The sequence below is a fragment of the Neophocaena asiaeorientalis genome, unplaced genomic scaffold, assembly GCF_003031525.2.
Source record: "Neophocaena asiaeorientalis asiaeorientalis breed wild unplaced genomic scaffold, Neophocaena_asiaeorientalis_V1.1 scaffold54, whole genome shotgun sequence".
Classification (NCBI taxonomy): Eukaryota; Metazoa; Chordata; class Mammalia; order Artiodactyla; family Phocoenidae; genus Neophocaena; species Neophocaena asiaeorientalis.
In genome coordinates, this window is record NW_020174938.1 from 3,757,386 (window position 1) to 3,777,905 (window position 20,520).

At 39.3% G+C, this 20,520-nt stretch overlaps 1 protein-coding gene across 2 annotated transcripts in view; it reads right to left on the reverse strand.

The window, feature by feature from the left end:
• The window catches only part of ARIH1 (ariadne RBR E3 ubiquitin protein ligase 1), a 120,092-nt gene extending 101,502 nt beyond the window's left edge, over nt 1–18,590 (reverse strand). The window contains exon 1 of one of the 2 annotated variants that reach the window (XM_024761718.1): nt 17,907–18,590. In XM_024761718.1, coding sequence (XP_024617486.1) covers nt 17,907–18,275 — 369 coding nt within the window. In that variant the 5' untranslated portion in view covers nt 18,276–18,590. The remainder of the gene's footprint in view (nt 1–17,906) is intronic. The other variant, XM_024761719.1, reaches the window with a different exon arrangement.
• Between the last annotated feature and the right edge of the window lie 1,930 nt (nt 18,591–20,520).

Consider the following 20,520-nt stretch of genomic DNA (forward strand, 5'->3'; position numbering starts at 1 on the left):
AAAAAAAAAAGTATCAAGTCTTAGAATACTAAGGCTGTTTCAATTTTTTTTTAATCAGAGGTTATGGAGGAGAGTTCAGTCATTTTGGCCCCAGCATGCAACGTATTTCTGTATTTTGTTTTGGTTACACAGAATGAAAACCCTGATTCACAAAGATATGAAATTTGCATGGCCATTTCAGAATATTCTTCACTTAAACTGATCCAGAAGCTTAAAAAAAGGCAGTAGAAAACAGTTTATTCAGAGTTGACTTGTTAACGCTGTCTAGCAACTGCCTTTATTTTTATAAATGCTGAGTCAGAGGAAATATGCAGAACTCAAAACCCCAAAACTATTAATAGTAGAGACACATCAAGATGAGTTATCTATCCACTTGTTACTGCAAAACCTGCCAATGTCTGCAATGAGGGTATGAACAAACATCTGCATCTGCCTGAATCCAAAATACCAGTTCATAATAATCTTCACTCAACAACCCATAAGAAGTGAAGCAGAAGCTTTATTCTGGATTCTGCACACACAAAAAACGTTAGCCTGGATATAGGCTATTACACATTGGTAATCTCCAATACGATAAATAGTTCTTTAAAACTTATAGAAAGGCTATCATGAGGAAGGGTTAGAAGAAGCAGGTAGGTTCAAGTAAAAAGCTACAGAGAAACAGATATTAACACCTGGAAAAACTCAAAATCAGAGCTGTTCAAACATGAAATGCGCTCCCTTCTAGAGTGGCTGTGGGAGTTTAAGTCACTGCGGAGGTTCAAGAATAGGCTTAAGCTACTCTTAACCCTAAAAGGGATCACTTAACGGGGAGGTGGTATACTTGGTAAGTTGTTGGCCAACATAACCTTTAAAGATCCTTTTCATCCTTGTTAGTCTTACTCTATGTGAATCAAAAATTGTGTTGACTTCGACATGAAACAAGTATCAGGCAAGTTTACTGTCATCCTTCATTCTTTAGCTATTGTTTACGTATTATGCTTGCATTCCTAAGGGTGCCTAGAGGATTTTTGTGAATTTTAAAGTCCTATTTTCACCCTTTTGACTTTACAGTTGCATGGAATGCAACATTATAAATCAAGCTTCAAGTACTCATATATTTCAAGGACCCAGTGTTAACTACATTGATGCAATGTGAATTGAGATGATTATAGAAAACAGACAAAATGTTTAGGGCCAATGAAACGAATTATTAGATTTAAAAAGTCAGTTAGACTGGTAAGTAATATATATACTCTCTTTTCAAAGGAATACTACTTCCATATTAAATGAGTTTAAATAGTAAGTTATCAGTAATACACTCCTCTAAGAACGTCACAAAAGAAATATTTTCTCATTATTGAACAAAATAAGTCAAGTCAGCTTATCTCCCTTTAAATATATAAAGCATTTGTTATCCAGCGCATCCATAACAATTTCACAATGCTATTCTCCCAGAATCTCTTGGTGCTTCTGTCAAGAGAATGCTGACTTTGTGGACCACTGGTCTCAGTTTGTAATTTCATACATAAATCACAAATAAATTTTACATTATATATACATTCTATAACATCCATCAAATATGTAGAATTAATGTTAAAACTTTGTTTTTAAGTGCTTAATTTGGACTAGAAAACAGTAAATGTTATAAATAGCAATTTTGGCTTGAAATTTTCTTGAAGGTGGTATATATGTAGGCTGGAAAGTTTAAATGGGGCTTGTAAATAGTAGACTTCTGCCTCTATATCACTCTGGTTTATTATTTATTTGGATTCATAAGCAACAGCACTGAAGTCACAGAACAGAGCCCATTGACTCACTCTGTACAAGTCAGTCTCCTGGTGCATACAAAGCTGGAGACAGAAAGGTAGAACAGGTCTGGAGAGACAAACAGAAAATACGCAGCACACAAGACAATAACATTCATATATGTTTTATTTATATTTAATGATATAAAATACTGAGTTCTGACCCTAGCCATGAAAGCCTAGGCAAGTTACTCAATTCCTCTAAGTCTCCATTTCCTTATCTATAAAATAGTAAAAATACCATCTACTTCAGAGAAGAGTTGTGATAACTAACATCCCCTTAAATAACTGGTTAAGAACAAAAAATGGAAAATGTATCAGAGAAAGAGAGAAGAGTTAATTCAGTGAAGTCAACAGAAGAGGAATGTGAACAATTCACAAATTAAAAACATAGGGATAGTACCAAGACTTATTTTTATCAATAATAAAATCAATAAGAAAACTCATTCATATTCAATTTTGACTCTTCAAATCAATGTTTATCAGCTATGGTCCAAGACCTGTGCTGGCCAATGAGAATACCAAAATTAATACACTGATCCTACCTTCAAGGATTTTCAGGGTCTATTTAGCAAGAGAATAATAGAGATTATTTTTAAAATAGGAGTCTATACAAAATCCTGAGACCCACTCAAAGGGAAAGATTCAAAGAAGAAATGATGTTTAAGGTGAGCCATAAAGTATTAATGAGTTTATCAGGGGAAAAGCATTTGAAACAAAGGAAAAAGCCTTACAAAGGCACAAAGAAAAATTTCAGAGGGACTATCACTATTTTGCTATCTCAAGATGATTGTAAAGAAATGACAGATAAGGTAGCCAAAGGTCGAATTATGAAAAGTCTGATCTATCATGCTTAGAATCTTTTCTCCTAATCTGCATCCTCTGGTAACCTAGTTACTGGAACCTCCTAGGCTCAGAATCCCTAGGCTTAGTAGGTTCCTCATAAGCACCATTTCCTGTCCCATTCCTACTGCTTATCATGATTGGTAAAGATTTGGTATACTTTCTCAGGCCTTAAACTTAGACCAAGTATGAACATTTCTGACACTGTCATAAACTGAACAGGATGACCACTCAGGGGAAAAAAAGGAGACATTCAGCATTTCCTGAAAAATCTGTGGCGACCACACTACACTCACAAGGCCCCATTTTCCATCAATATCACCCTTTTCACGTTCTTTCATTTTTTCTGATTTTGCTAATGAGACCCTTCCAATAACTTCTAATAGCTTCTAACAAGACTCTACTTATCCACACAAAGGACTACTTTCCTTCTTTCCTAAACACCAACTAGTCTCTTCTTCGGAAGGCAGGGCTTTCCTTAACCAAGCAGCAAAGAGGGGTCAAACCACAACAAACGTGAAACATGTCAGGGTTGACCTGATGTAAAAATAACACCTCAAAGACAAACTGGTAGGTGTGGGATTTCTGGGTAATGGCAGTACACTAAGATACTCAACTATGAAAACCAGGCCAGGGAAAGTCAAGAAACAGGATATAATTGAGATCAGGCTACATGTGGATAAAAGTGGGCATGATAGGTCCTGAGTTATTGACTTTATAATCAAGGATTTATTTACATGTCGGCCCTTCCTAGACTAGGAACCCTAGACAGGAAGGAATGTTCTCCACTCATCTTTGTACATCTTGAAAGCAGTTCTTCAGCACAAACCAAGCCTTCAGATAAATGCATCCTCTGCTGACAGGATGACTACAACCTCATCAGAGACCCTGACCCAGAATTACCCAGCTAAACCACTCAAAACTATAATACAGTAAACGTTTGCTGTTTTAAACCACTAAGTGTTAGGGTAATTTTTTATGTAGCAATAGATAACTAATACAAGAGACTCATCTAAAATCAGTCAATTAGCTAAAATGAAAGATTCTTTTAGGACTGTAAAGCTTTCAGTATACAAATACAAAGAAAACTTAAGTACGAGAATTTGGCTCAGTCAAAAGGTCCAACTAAAATCTGCAAAAGTTTGGTACAGCAGAAAAAACTTCTATTTTAAAAGTCAAAAAGCCCCAGTTTCAGGACTTTCCTAGTGGCGCAGTGGTTAAGAATCCGCCTGCCGATGCAGGGGACAAGGGTTTGATCCCTGGCCTGGGAAGATGCCAAATGCCATAGAGCAACTAAGCCCGGGCGCCACAACTACTGAGCCTGCAAGCCACAACTACTGAGCCCGCGTGCCTAGAGCCTGTGCTCTGCAACAAGAGAAGCCACCGCAATGAGAAGCCCGCGCACCGCAGTGAAGAGTAGCCCGCCACAACGAGAAAGCCCCCGCACGGCAACGAAGACCCAATGCAGCCAAAAATAAATAAATTAAAAAAAAAAAAAAAGACCCAGTTCCAATGACCTCCACCAGTCTCTAACAGAGAAACTCCTGAGCTTCCCTGAGAAACCCATTTCTCAGCTTCCCTAACTTCAATTTACTTATAGATATAATGGAGATAATGCTATTTTGTTGGGATTTTTGTAACGAATACATGTGAAAACACCCTAGCATGTTTTATAAATATCAGCTATCATTACCACTTTTGTCTATGGTTTGTGAGTCTCCCCTTACATAAAAATGAGTAAATTTGATTTTTTCCCCCATTCTGTTATTTTCCCAAATCTAAGATATTCCTTACTGCAATCTTTAAAATGTCATACTTTCTAGCTGGAATTCTAGTTCAAGGAATGCAGGCAGCCTGTAGAAGTGAAAAAGGCAAGGGAACACATTCTCCTCTAGAGCCTCGGGAAGGAACACAGCCTGCCAACTCCTTGATTTTAGCCCAGTGAGACTCACTTTGAACTTGACTTTCTCAACTGTAAAATAATGAATTTCTGTTGTTTTAAGTCACTAACTTTGTGTTAATTTATTACAACAACAAAAGGAAACTAACACTGAGACTTGAAGGGATGTCTCAATGAATGGAGGAACACTTGGTCTTCCACCCAGGGCATTTATTGAATCTTGGGATTGCACAGGGCCGAGACTAAAAATCTAAAACCTCTGAAAGGCAGAGGGGCAATGATTAAAGTTTGGGACCCACTAGGGGAGAGACTGCTGAGGAAAACACCAGGTTCTTAGTTGAAGACTCTAAAAGGCCAATGGCAGATAAGAGATAAACTGAAACTGAACAGGGCTAGAACTCAGCCTTATTGAATTAAGGCAACCATTCATCACTCTCACTGTCAAGCAGAAGGAAAAATAAAAATCCTCTCTGGAGGAATCCATCATCATCCAGAATCTCTAAATAGTTTATATACAGTGTTCACCATGCAATCAAAATATGTCAACTGACAGGAACACCTGACTGAAAACTGGGAGGAAAATAAAGATAATATGAAAAGACTAACAGATAATTCAGATATTGGAGTTAGCTGACAAAACTTTTAGGAATAAATTCTTAATATGCTGGAGAAAATAGAGCAAAAGATGGAAAAGAGATGAAAAAGAAGAAATCACCAGAAAATTAGCATCTATAAAAAAAGAATCAAATGGAAACTCTAGAATATAGTATCTGAAATTAATAATTAATTGAGGGGTGTTTAATAGCAAATCAGACAAAGGAGAAGACAGATTTAGAGACCCAGATGATAAATCAATGGAAATCATCCAAACTGAAGCACAGAGAAAAAAGGATGTAAGATGCACAAAAGAGCATTGAACACATACGGAAAATAACAAAAACCTCTAATGTATGTGTAACTGGACTCTCAGAAGGAAAGGGGATAAAGGCAGAACTGAGAATTTCCAAAACTCATAAGACATCACAGATTCAAAAGGATCTGAAAACACAAAGCAAGATAAACACAAAGAAAACCACAACTAGACACAAAGTAAAAAATATTACATATATGGAATTTAAGGGAAAAAAATGTCATGAAGAACCTAGGGGTAAGATAGGAATAAAGACGCAGACCTACTGGAGAACGGACTTGAGGATATGGGGAGGGGGAAGGGTGAGTTTTGACAGGGCGAGAGAGAGTCATGGACATATACACACTAACAAACGTAGTAAGGTAGATAGCTGGGGGGAAGCAGCCGCAAGGCACAGGGATATTAGCTCTGTGCTTTGTGACAGCCTGGAAGGGTGGGATGGGGAGAGTGGGAGGGAGGGAGACGCAAGAGGGAAGACATATGGGATCATATGTATATGTATAGCTGATTCACTTTGTTATAAAGCAGAAACTAACACACCATTGTAAAGCAATTATACCCCAATAAAGATGTTAAAAAAATAAAAATAAAAAAAAAATAAAATAGTTTGATGATTTTCCAAAAAAAACAAAAAACAAAAAAAACAAACAAAAAAAAAAAATATTACAAACATCCAGATTAAAGGTTCCTTAGCTTCCTCCTACTGCAAACAATAGAAGCCAGGAAACAATGGAATCTTTAAAGTGCTGAAAGAAAACTACTACCAACCTAAAATTACAAACATAGCAAAATATTCTTCAAGGACGGGGGTGAGATAAAAATATTTACATTAAAAATGTTTACTAAGAGCCTACTATGTGTCAGGTACTGTTCTGGGCACTGGGACTACAGCAATGAATAAAACAAAGTCACTGCTCTCATACAGCTTTCATTGAAATGTAAGAAGTCAGAATATAAACAGATTAACAAATGGAATATGTCAGGTGGTATCTCTGCTAGCTCCTCCTTGAAATATTAAGCATCTCATTCTATTTCCAAACATCTTTCCCAAACTAGTAGTACCTCATGATTCACATTTCTAATATTTCTGTTAATACCCCCCACAGCATCTAACATAGCTTATATATAAATGTTTCTGAATTATCAGTAGTAATTCCTAATCAGCAGTAATTCCTAACTTGTCATATATAACCCATTGCTAATTTACAGTAAACTCATATAACGTGGTTAGTCATATCTCCTGTTTGCACGCCAATACTATGCTTCCTTAGTGATTCAGAAATATTTCAGAATGTCAGAGCAGTGATTCTCAAGCTGTTTGGTCTCAGAACCCCTCTTCATCTTAAAAATTATTGAAGGTGCCAAAGAGTTTTGCTTATGCGAATTATAACTATCAATATTTATGATGTTAGATATCAAAACAGAATTTTTAAAATATGTATTAATTCATCAAAAAGTAACAGTAATAAACCCCATTATATGTTAATACAAAAATAATTTTTATGAAAATTATATGTTCTAAAACAAAAAAGTGAAAAAAATGCACTATTTTAAAGTCTCTTTAATATCTGGCTAAATAGAAAACAGATTCTTGTATCTGCTTCTGTATTCAATCCTTAAGTATGTTGTTTTGTTTAAAGAATAAAGAAAATGTAGCCTCTCAAAGATATGTAGTTGGAAAAAGCAGAACTTTTATAGCCTTTTCAGATAAGTATGGATATTCTTTTTGATATTACACCAAAACTCAAAAAGTGGTCATTTCCTAAAAGCTAGTTGTAAAATAGAATCTGAAACCATATCAGAGAACTTTTCTTATTCTTGCTATATTAAAATCCAATCTTGATCTCTGAATGGATCATTTACCAATGCATGATTGTGAAATATCACAATTGGTGTCACTGGAAAATTGGTCATTTGGAAAATACTGGTTCATTATGTTAAGCAGATCTTCTAAATGCTGACATATTATACAGTATTTCATCAGGAAGCTCTCAGCCTCACAATGGTAGATATAAGTTTTCCAAAATTCTAATTTTCACTTAAAAACTAAATATTTTATCATTGGCAACAAATACTGTAAGCAGTTTTTCTTAAAATAACAGGTGTATTTCATTCATTTTGAAGAAACATTTACAAACATTTGTCTGAATAACCAGTTTGCCAGCCATTTTTTCAAGTAAAAACAAGCAGCTTGTTCAGCTCACAAATCAAATGGACAAATGTTTTTCTTCAAGACAACCTCTGTACTTTAGTATGCAGAAGTGCTTTAGGCATACCACCAATTTTGCCACATAGCTATTAAGAAAATGTGTGTACTTAAGGGATAAGATATAACACTAATAATTTTTACTGCTTCACCCAGGACAATAAGTGAAACCGACAATTTTACTGAGTGTATGGCAGTGAAAAAGAAAATGACTACTGGTATAGTTGGTGCCACTGATTTGACCTGTGCTAAGGTTCCCGTGGTTTTACCCACCCACTGCTTCTGCACCATCAGTACAAATCCCAGCACATTAAAAAAGGCAAGTAATGTCTTAAAAAGTTTTCCTCTATGGGCCATACTTTGAGAACTACTGTATTAGAAGGACTCAGGTGTTTTAACACAACTCTCAGTTCATATAAAGTGCCAGGGAACTACATGCAAATAATAAAGTTTAATCTAAAACAGTTGCTATATATTCAGAGGCCTTAAAAAGCTTGCCCTCCTGGAATTTAAACACTTTTTTCTTGCCATCTTCTTACACTATTACTGTGGTGTTATCTAGAAATCATAAAATAATTTATTAGTGCCAGAAGAAAATCGTGTCTGGCTCCCTTTGGTTTACAGATAAGGAAACCAAAGAAGCAAGCATTTGCTAAAAGGACAAACTGCAGTATGTATTCACTGAGTTTCTACTATGTCACAGACTGTTAGTGTGACATATGCTATGGATGAAAACTCAGCTCTCACCCTCAAAACCCTCATAGCTAGCTAGTGACTTAGGTATTGGGATGGCTATATTACAGCCTCATGTAGGCCACACCAAACATCCTTACAAAGTGCTATGCAAACACAGGTAAGAAAGCAGTGATGGTAGAGAAGAGGGACCTGGTAAGAGATACGTCATATCTGAGCAGAGTATGAGTAGGACTATATCAGGCAGTTAAAAAGAGAAAGAGCATCACAAGAAGAGGGACCAGCATGAGCAAAAACAGGAAAACATAAATGAGTATTACATATTAAGAAATTATAAGTAGTGCAGTTGGGGTTGGTGGGAGAATCGGGAACAACAGAAGACTGAAAAAATTAGCTGAAATCAAGATGGGGAAGCCATGAACACCGTATTAAAGAATCTAGACCAGACATATAATAGGAAATGTGTGTGGCAGCAGGGAGGACAATGAAGTCTCTCTTTTTTTTAAGCAGGAAAATGACTAGTATATTTGTATTTGGTAGTATGACAGACAAGACTGGAAGCCCAGGGACAAAAAGGCAAAATAAAAAGAGGCCCTAGGGAGTTTCCTGGTAGTCCAGTAGTTAGGACTCCTGGATTTCAATGCCTTGGCCCGGGGGTTCAATCCCTGGTTGGGGAACTAAGATCCCATAAGCCACATGGGGAGACAAAAAAAAAAAAGGCCTTAGATTAGGCTTAGTTAGTAAAAAGGAGAGGAATAACATAAATTTCAGAGATAACTTGATCAGGGCTAATTAGATATGGGAAATGCAGGGCAAAAGAAGAATCAATGATGACTTTCAAATTCCAAGAATGGTTAACTAGCAAGTCAATCAAAGGAAGAACAGCCTTAAGGAGAGAAGGCAATAAATTTGGGTTTCAAATGGGTTTCAGAGAACTATCTGTCCAAAATGTCACAAGTTTCAATGTGTCCATATTAGAGGTTTTTACTTATAAACACTTGCTAAGAGAATCAGAAAATACTTCAGTCTCTAGCTTATACTTAACCCCTAAAAAATGTACAACTGTGATTGAGAAAGGATATATATTACCAAGTAATTGAAATCATTTAATATTTGAATTAGAAGTATGACAGTTTCAAAGGAGATAGCAAAGCAAGCCTGGGGAGAAGTGTCTGAGATTATACCTATTCTTAGCATTGTCTAAACAAATGTCTTAGTAATAAGGAAATGTTACCTAATACTTCATTATCTGCTGTAGTTTTTGCCAAAATGTATTAAGTGTCAGGTCACTGTGACACTTCTTCTAAATGGAACATAGGAAAAAGGAAAAATGCTATTCAGCAAGTTTACATTACAGGAAAAAAAAAACTACACGAAAAAACTCCCAATGCAGTATTTGGCCTTAATATTAGCATTCTCATTTTTGAAAATGAAAAAAAGTAGGGCTCTGAAAGTTAATCTGCCAGAGCAGCTGCTAGCTCAATAAGACCTTTTAAAACTGCCTCTAAGATACCAAACTACCCATTAATTTAATTCAAATACCAACTGCGTATCTACTATGCACCAAGATACATCAAGAAATATTATTCAAGATCAAGCCAGATGACTACCTATCACTGGGTGAATAAAAATTTAGGAAGAAAGCTAAAATTTAGGAAGAAACTTAAATTACACGATTGTAGAAATCTACTGATTCTATAAAATGTGCCATTCTTTTGGAATTGAAGATCTAACACTGGCCCGCATTTTAATTAGCTTGGGCAGTTTCGATTTGCTTTGTTTTAAATACAGTAGGCTTTTTTAAACACTGAAAATAAAATAAGGCAAGGACGGCCACTACTATCTCCATGGGCTCCAAAGGATCCAGTCATCCCAGGTTAGAAACAGCCTTGGATTACAGATTATTCTCTCACCTAGTAAGTAATCATCAAATGTCAGCCTAACTACTCATTCTTCCATTTATCCCATCATTTAATGGGAATAATTTAAGCTATTTGTAAAGGTACATAGTAACACTGTGTGTCAAGATAGTCAAGATCTTAGCAAAGGGGACTTCCCGGGTGGTGCAGTGGTTAAGAATCCACCTGCCAATACAGGAGACACGGGTTCAAGCCCTAGTCCGGGAAGATCCCACATGTCGCGGAGCAACTAAGCCTGTGCGCCACAATTACTGAGCCGGCACTCCAGAGCCTGCGAGCCACAACAACTGAGTCTGCGTGCCACAACTACTGAATACCTCACACCTAGAGCCCATGCTCCGCAACAAGAGAAGCCACCACAATGAGAAGCCCACACACCGCAAGGAAGAGTAGCCCCCGCTCGCCGCCAACTAGAGAAAGCCCAAGCGCAGCAACAAAGACCCAACGCAGCCTAAATAAATAAATAAATTTATTTATTTATTTAAAAAGAAAGATCTTAACCAAGTTATGGGCCTGTGATTCTATACCTATGAAAAGTGTCTAATGGAAAAACAGAGAAGTAGGCAACATACATATTCAAAGATATTGGTTCACTGTCATAAAAGGAACAAAGAAAAGGGGATTGATTAACTTCAAGAAGAAAAGTTTTTCCTTCATGCTTCCAAACAATAATTGTTAAGAAAACAACAATAAAAACCTTCATCCAAAGGGCCACCCTAGGAACAACAGGTCAAAGTTAAAATGGAAACAGATTTTAATTCCATTTTTTTCCCCTAAATCAAGAGTTAAACTTAGAATGAGCTACATCACAAAATATCTGTCATTTACTCATAGTTAAGCAGACCGGAACGTTAAAGAGAGAGGATTATTAGAGACACTGAACAAAAACAGGGGCTTTCAACCCTAGTTGTACATTAAAATAAACCAGGGAAAACTTCTGTTTAATGACAATGCCTGGTCCAAACTCCCAGAGGCCCATTTGCTTAGTCTTGGGTTATGAGTGCCAGCATTTTTTTAAATCCTCAAGTAAAGAAATCTGAATAAAATGAGTAGACTGCATCGATGTCAATATACTGATTATATTATACTACAGATCTGCAAGATGTTACCACTGTAGAAAAATCAGTAAAAAGGGCATACGGGATCTCTCTGCATTATTTCTTGCACCTGCATGTGACTCTACAATTATCTCAAAATTAAAAATGTGATGAAAATTCCCAGGTGATTCCACTATGTAGCTAAAGTTAAAAACAAACAAACAAACGACTGGAGAATCTCAGATTCCTGCCAAATCTAAGAAGCTGCAAATTATTCTTTCGATCTCAGCCACTGAAAGGTAATTAGGAATGTTTATCATTTAAAGATATAATACTCTGCAGAGCCAAACACAAATAATTTATGGTTATTCAAAACTAAAAAATCCAAATTACTGTAATACCCTCCCATTTGTATATAAATTGATTGGATAAACGTTATACAGTAGTTCTCATTCACCTCTTGACTGAGCCGGATTATATATATCATGGTAAGTAGCCTGTAAAATGGCCCCCAGGATCCACCTCCTCATCTTCCTAGTTCCGTGTAATCCCTTCCTCTTGAGTGTGAGCTGGACTTACTCACTCAAAACAAGGAGAATTTGGCGAAGGGATGGGATGTCACTTCTGAGCTGAAGTTATAAAAGACTGTGGCTTTCATCTTGGGGGCTCTCTATCACACACCCCCCTCCCGGCACCCGCCCCACGGGAAAGAAGCTACTGTGCTGTAGGCCACTTTCTGGAGAAGCCCACATGTCAGGAACTGGCAAAAAAACAGACAGTGAAAAATCTGAGGCCTGCCCAACAGCCACACGAGTGAGCCTCGAAGGGGATCTTCCCCTAGTCAAATCTTGATAACTGTAATCTAGCTGATATGTTGGTTGCAGCCTTATAAGGGACCCTGAGACAAGGCACCCAACTAAGGTGAAGCCAGAATCGTGGTCCACAGAAAATGTGAGATAATAAATGTTTGTTGTTTTTAAGCCACTAAGTTTTGGTAGAAATATAGGGCTAAAAATAACTAATACATACAGCTGCCACAGGTCAAATCCAGAAGAAAGTAATCTAATCTGACGACTTCTGCCTACCTTTGTTCATAGTATCAAACCTCCCAGCTTCTACAACAGTATCACCCATAACTAACAAACTCTGTTTTACCTGAGTTGACTTCACCATCACCGGGACACACTTTCCTCATTCTTACTTCAATTTCTTAGAAGGGCTTCCTATCCATCTGTTCTATCCATCTAAATCCTAGACATCTTCCAGATAACACCCATAGATCTCTCTTCCATGAACACCTATTACTATCCATTTAGCACTGACCTAATAGCTTTGAGTGTCTAAATTCAGAGACCATGAACTCCTTGAGGATAAGTCTCATATTTTCTTCAACATGTTATACAGTATTGAGCAGTTGCATTTACAGTATCCAAGACCTTACATCCCTTCCAATGTATCAACTAAAGAAACTCTCTCAACTATTTTTGTTTAAAAAACAAAAACAAAAACAAAAACCCAGGGGGTGAGGAAGGGTGGAAGAAAACCCAAGTGTTCTGACCTAGAATGTGAAATGTCACTAGTTTGGCTTGCATGTTTGCAATAACTGAGTAAAGACCACCCTAATCTGAAGGATTACAGTAATGATAACAAATCCCCTCCATGATTAGCCTAGTAAGTGTTGTGCAGGCTCTTGAAATTTTCCTTTTATTAGTTTCTTAAACAATCTGCCTTCCATCATTAACCCACTCTCTAGTAATTTATCACTAGTCATTACACATGGAGAAACACTGCTGTTAAATTTCAACTAGACCAGTGGTTCTCAAACTTTAGCTTGCATCAGCATCACCTGGAATGCTTGTTAAAAGAGACTGCCAGGAGTCCCCTGGTGGCGCAGTGGTTGAGAGTCTGCCTGCTGTTGCAGGGGACACGGGTTTGTGCCCCGGTCCGGGAAGATCCCACATGCCGCAGAGCGGCTGGGCCCGTGAGCCATGGCCACTGAGCCTGCGCATCCAAAGCCTGTGCTCCGCAATGGGAGAGGCCACAACAGCGAGAGGCCTGCCTACTGCGAGGGAAATAAAAAAAAAAAAGGAGAGAGACTGCCAGAGCCCAGCCCCTTAGTTTCTGATTCATAGGACTAATGCCATAAGAGATTCAAAAAGAATTAATGTAATTTAAAGCCTATAGCTCAAGGAGATCAGCTGGGAAAAGATAAAAGTTCAAGAGGAATAAACCACACCAAACACCTTAATAGCTTCAAAATACACACACACACACCACTTCCCCTCTCCCCCACCCTAAAAGTTAACCAATTTAAATTCATCTTGATACAACCACTTGAATTCAATTTCTTGGAAACAATGAGCACCTCCAACTCACTGAGGTTTTAAAAGGATGTTAGAAAAACAAAGCATTAATGTAAAAAAGACCAATCCATTATTAGTTCATCACTCCTGTTTTAACTTCCCAGATCCAAAAATCAGGCAAAGGAAAACAAAAACTGAAGGTTCTGAGATGTAAATTAACTTGCCAGTTAGGAAAAGCAGTGGCTAGAACTGACTCCTGTACCAATACACAATACACTGGACTATACTGTCTCTAATTTATGCATGAAACCTCACCTTAGAAGCTCTTTAATTAAATATTTTAATTAAATAAATGGGTGAAATAATATTAAAGATTTCAAATCAACAGCCAACAGAAAATTTCCCTCATAAAGATTACATATTTCTGCTGTCTTTAAAACAGGTTATTTAGAATAATAAATAATAGGAAGACGCCCACCCACTTCTCTTTATGCCTCCTCTCTGACCACTCACATCCAACAGTCCCATGCGCCTCTTCCTCAGCACACCCTTTAAACGTGGTATTCCTAAGGGTTACTTGACCTTCTCACTCTACTCATTCTCCCTGAGTGAGTCAAAATCATGACACTGGATGAACTATGACTATTCCAGTGGTTCGGAACTATCACTAGAGTGGCTAAAAATATAGAGATGCTTAGGCTCCAATTCAGACCTGACTAATGGATAACAATCTCTGGGAATGGAGCCCAAGGACCTCTATGTTCCCCCACCTCCATATGCTTCTTAGGCAAGAACCATGTCCTTTAGAGCGACCAGCACAGACACAAGGTACAACCAACATCTTCTAAAGATTGCTGTGGAAACACAAAACAGCAAGTTTAAACATCCCTCAACTGCAGAGTTCTGTAGTGTTAGTTTAATAAATTACTTAGACATTTAGGCAATTATGTTAGATAACCACTGTATTATTATTAACCACTTTAATATGAACAATACTAGTTAAGTAAATGTAGCTAGGTAAATTAGGGGCTTTAAGCACTTCTCTATCATTACTATACGTTAAAGAACATCCCTGATCTTTTCTTAAAAGTTCAAAAGGTAAGCTAAGTAGCCACAAAGAGTTTTAATAAAACAAGAACAAATTAGACAAACTATAACAAGAGTTACAGAAAGCTAGAAAACCAAGAGCTTTCTAAAAGAAAAAGTGTTAACTTACTTGATTGAAGACTATAACTAACCCACAGGTATCTACAAATAACAGTATTAATCTGCTGTTGCCCAAAAAAGGAATCAAATTCCCCCAGGAAAGATTAAATTAACTTGGCATCCTTTTTACATTCAATCTTTTTCTCCTGCACATTTATTTTCAAATCCACTAACATAACTGATTCAAAAGTAGCACTGGGAAGAAGGGGATTTAAATTTTCTAGAATTAACAGTAAGCTCCCTGATGTGAACTAAACAAAACAATGGTTTTTAAACTTACTTAAAACTTACTGTCATATTAAACCAACATTAGTTTTAACTGGAAAACTTAAAGGCCCTATGAATATAAACAGGACTTATAAATCAATAAAAGATAAACATCCCAAAAGGGGGTAAAGTGAGCAAAAGCAAAGGGCAATTTATGAAAGAAATACCAGTGCCCAATAAACACATTAAAAGTTCAACCTCATCAGTTTAAAAATAATAAAAAAGCAAATTTAAAAAATGATAACCTTTCTGAAAGCAATGTGGTAATATGTATCAAATGGTTAAAAATAAGCAAATTCTTTGACTCAGCAATTCAATTTATCCTAAGAAAATAAAACATTCAAAGATATATCTATAAGCATAGTCCCAATGAGGTTTATAAAAAATGGAAACTGGACAATAAAAAGGAAGACCAATAATAACAGAGTGATTAAATAAATTAGTTTAGATATGTAATTGTGTAAGTGCTTGAAAAATAATTACTTATTGACAGGAGAAAACTGACACTCCTGTTTTTGTAACCTGCTTTTTTCTACTGAAAACATAAAGAGAACACAAAGTTTGACTGTGTTATTATTTTTAAAAAAATATGTACAATGTATCCACAGGTCTGGAACAATTACTACAGTTCAAATTCTGATGTATCTCTCCCAGTGGCAAGCAAAATAATTCTTTTGTCTTCTTTTGCTCCTTACCACATCAGTTTTTTCTTACAAGGTAATGTGTTACCTGTGTAACTTTTTTAAGTTTAAATCTATTAACATAAATAACCTATAACATAACCAAAGCCTAGTTTAGTGTACCATTTGCCTAGTGTATACCATTTGGAGAAAAAACGGTCTGGGATAAATCCTATCCTTTGATTTACTGATGTTTCTAAATATGAACTTTTAACAAAGGAAAGATACTTATTTCAGCAATTCTACTTAAGAGCATGCTTAAATGAAGTAAACTAGGAAAAAAAGAGTTGTATCAAAAATCCAGCATGAAAACATGATTAAAGTAGGACACCTAAAAAAATCCCTAGTATTTTGTAGGTCTCCTTAGTTCAGTTCATCCACTTTTATTCCTTTTCCCCTAAACTAACAAAGAAAAAATGATGTCACATGCATTAGCTACATCTCTGCTCCAGAAGCAACATAAAGAACTTGTAAGGTTTGGCCTCAGTGATTAAGGACACACCTAAGAGCTGAAAAAGCTGGATGAGATTTACCTACATGAAAACAGACTATAAGTTAAAAAGTTAAATAATAAATATCCATGCATTTTTAAAGCTAATTAAAATGCCAATAAGCTAGGTACATAGTTTGAAAACATCAGATTTTATACAGGTTTACTATATACTTTATATCATAAATAAATGAAAAGAGAATTCAGGGTTTCACTGTAAATTCAGTTTCCTCAAAAAAAGAAAATTTCTCAATTTAGCCACCTAAGAACTCAACTGTCATATTTTTAGGATCAGAAAGAGCAGTAAAACTTATCTTTCTTCTACAACCCTTCAATTTCCTCCTCAAACTACATCGTCTATAGAAAATTTGAGATTTCCACTCTTTAGTAATAGCACTAGATTTTCAGATTTTTTTTTTTTACTATTATTCAAACCACTCTCTTCAAATAGGCCTAAATAGATGGTTCCACTTCCAAAAGAAAGTGTCGCTTACTAAACAGTACTGTAAAAATCTATTAATCATTTAAACTCAACAAGTAGGCAGTGACATACTGCTAATTTGCCAGTGAATATTGGCCAACCAATTTTAAGGGGGAAAAAAATGACATACCAGAAGGCAATAGTAACCTGCTGCTCACGTATAGTTTCATTCCACGTAACTAGTGTTTTCTAAGAGTTGCACTGAATCAAGACTCCATTTTTATTCTTCAGTCATACCCCTGACCCCTCATAATTGTTTTCTCCAAATAAATGTAAACTTTTGATTTCCTAAAGCTCAAAAACGCAAAATCTGACCCACGAGAAGATTAAATGAGATGTGGTTATCAACTTAAACCGAGCCCAACTTACTGACCACGAAATACAAATTATCAGAGAAAAGGAGTCCAGAAGCAGAAAGTCTCCACTTGCTAACTCACAGCAGAGTCCTGTCCAATATTACACAATAACACTGCGTTTTGCTGTGGTTTTAGCTGCAAGGCTGGGTGTGCAAGCTGCAGCAACTATTCCAACAGCTTCAAGTATGCTACAACTGAAAAAAGTAGTAGTCAGGACCCAAAAGAACAGCAAAGACTTAAAAAGAGGCAAGCAGAAGCCTCACCATCAGAGAAGAAGGCCCATCAGCACCTCTTCCGAGAAATAGTTCCCTTCCCCCACCTTTAAGTAGGCACTTAAGACTGCCAAGCAGATCCATTTCTTTATTAACTGGTGCCCACTTGGGGCAACCGTACACCAAGCAGCTCTCAGGCCTACTCTAACCCCTTCCAAAAGTTCTCAAGTGAGGCTGAAGGCCGGGGAAACCGTCTTACGGGCCCAGTTCTTCCAGCTCTCCTCCACCCCACCTACGCCCCGCCCCTATAGGCGCTCCTAGGGCCAGAGGAAGGACACCCGGCCCAGGGACGGGCAGGAATTGACCGTAAGAGAAGTCTTAGGCGGCCGGAGGCCTCCGCCATAGCAAGACCTGGAAAGCACCGCCCCCAGCGCACCTCCCCACACCCGGCGAATGTCTGCTCTATCCCCAGCAGAGACAGCCGAGAAGACAGGGCCGGGAGGCACCGGGCTGGGCTGCGCACCAGGCCCAGGCCTGCCCCTCGGGGCCGCGCGGACCACCCCCGAATCTGCTCCCGGGTCCGTCCCAGTCCAGCCCACGCCGGGGCCACCCTCACCTGGATGACCTCGTTGACCTCCCGGATACATTCCACCATGTGTTGCAGAATCTGCTCGGCCGTGAGCACCTCGTAGCGGTAATCCTCCTCCTGCTCGTGTCCCGGCCCGCCGCCGCCGCCGCCACCACCGCCACCACCGCCCGGCCCCAGAGCGCTGCCGCCGCCGCCGCCCGTCTCCCCGCACAGCAGTCCGTCCCGCTCCCCGCCGACGCCCAGCCCGGGCTCCACCAGCTCCACCTCGCCCAGATCCAGGTTATCATCGTCCGGCTCGTCGTCGTCCTCGTCCTCCTCCTCCTCGGCGCCGCTGTCCTCTTCACTGCACTCTTCGTCCTCGTCGAACTCGTAGTTGTAGCCCTCGTCCGAGTCCATGGCGCGACGCGCGGGGGCCCGGCGGACGCTGGCCCCTGAGGCGGGGAGAGGGCGGGGACGCCGAGGCCCCGGCTCTCGCTCCGGCTCCGGCTGATGTCCGGACGCAGGCCTGGCTCCGGCCCCGCGGGCCGCGGCTCCTCCCCGGGCGCGGCGGTAGGCGGCTGGCGGCGGCGGGGAGGGTGCGGAGGAGGGAGGGAGGGAGCGAGGGGGCCGCTTGCCGCCCGCCTCAGTCAGACGCGGCTCCGCTCTGGCCTCCGAAGGAAAACAGTCCCCAGCGTTACCTCCACGGCCGCTGCTACTGCTACTGAGCCAACAAAGGGGCGTGCGTCACCGCGCCGCGCTGCGTCGTCGCGTCACGGCTCTTGACGTAATCGCGCCCCGCCCCGCCGCCCCTGCGTAGAGTACGGGGAGACCCCACGGCCCGGGCAGGCCCAGGGAGCGCGGCGCGCTGCGGCGCGGCGGGAATTGCCGGCTGGCTTCCAGCTGCGGTCGGTCTTTGGGCCGACACCAGCGGACGGTGTACTGGAGGAGTCATTGGCCTCCTGGTCACGGAGGGGGACGGCTGTGGGGGGAGCACCTGGACCACCCAGGTGGTGGTTTTTGACGCTGGCCGTGGGGATCCAGCCCCTCGCGCAATCCGTGGGGGAAGGTTGCCTTCCCACCGGGCCGGGGAGACCCTTCCCCGCCCGCCCTGGAGTAATTTCAGGAAGACCTCGGCTGTTCAGCTAATATTCCTGTTGCCTGGGCTACTCAGTGAATTCTGTTTTATGCAGATCGTCTAAACTGTGTAGCAGGTGAACCTCGTTTTGAGTAATTCATTTGATTCTGTACAGACGTGCTGTGATTTTTAAGTCGCCTATAGTGACGTCATTTAAAAGAAGCGTTTCCTGAACTCAGCTTATCAAGCACCTATTCAAGGCCCTAAACAATGTTATAGTCATGGCTTGCCTTAAATGAGCACCGTGTAAGGGGTTTACATATATATTTCTCATCTTCACGGAGCCACAGTACCCATTTTATACCTGAGACTCAAAGGGAAAGAGACTTGACCAAGACCACAGAACACTTGCTCTATTTTAGCGCTTAGGTGACCTTAAATATCAATCATAAAAATACTTTATAATGCATAATATGTATTATATACTGCATTGTATATAAAATGCATTGTAAGACAACACAATACCGACAATAATAGAAATATCTACAGACACCAAATAAAGCAGAGATAGTGCTTGTCTGTTATCTGGAACTGTGCTGTGTGAGCTGAGTGTTGATGGATGGCTAGGAGTTTTAACAGAGAAGGTAGGGAAGATGGTCTAGCCTGTGAAGAGAACAAAAGCAATAGCACAGTAGGTGTAAAGTAGTTTAGTTTGGGGAGCTTAAAGTGCAAGCAGGGTAAATGGCAAAATATTAAGCAAGTTAGTGACCAGGACAGTAAGAGTATTTTATGACATTCTAACTGTAGGCTTAAATCTTTGTAAGTGGGACGGGAGAACCAGAGAAATGTTCTGAAGGAAGAAGTGGCATGAGAAAACTCCCTCTTGGGTTAACCTGAAGGACTGGCCAGACTGGAAATTTGTTAAAGTCTGAATACCTAACTTATTTATAAACCTTACCGTTCAACCTACAGGTTCCTTTTGGAAACTGATTCTGAAAAGTGAAAATTTCCTTTATAATGTGCATAAGCCTCTACTGATTTGTCCGTTTTGTAAATTTTTTAATAATCAGATTTCCTAAAATGATCTTAGGATTTGCAAATTACAGCTTTTAACATCAATGCTGGTAGGTCTTGGTCCTTTGATTCTATTTAGCGATTCTAGGTTGTTGCCACACCTGGGGCAAGTTAAGGACACTAGTAACCCTTCTCATCCCCACTATCATATACCTACAGAAAAAATCAGCAATGCTTGTCAGCACCCTAAACTCCTTTGCCCCATTTTTCTTTTCATCTACCCCTATCTTGAGTGAACCTTACCATTCACATCCTGCCCTTTGGTACTGGAGCAGCTGAACACTATTGGAGAAATTTTCATAATCACATGCATTCTGTTATTAAATTCCAATCACCTACCACACCTGAACCCTCAACACCACCCAGCAATCCTGTTAAATTTTTCTAAATTGTTCTCCCACTCTAGGCAACTCTTTCAAACCTTTGCCAGTTTTTTCAAATCCCCAATCCTGCCCTTCCAAATCCTCTCAAAGTACGTGACTTTACATCACAGAGACATTTGACATCATAAGG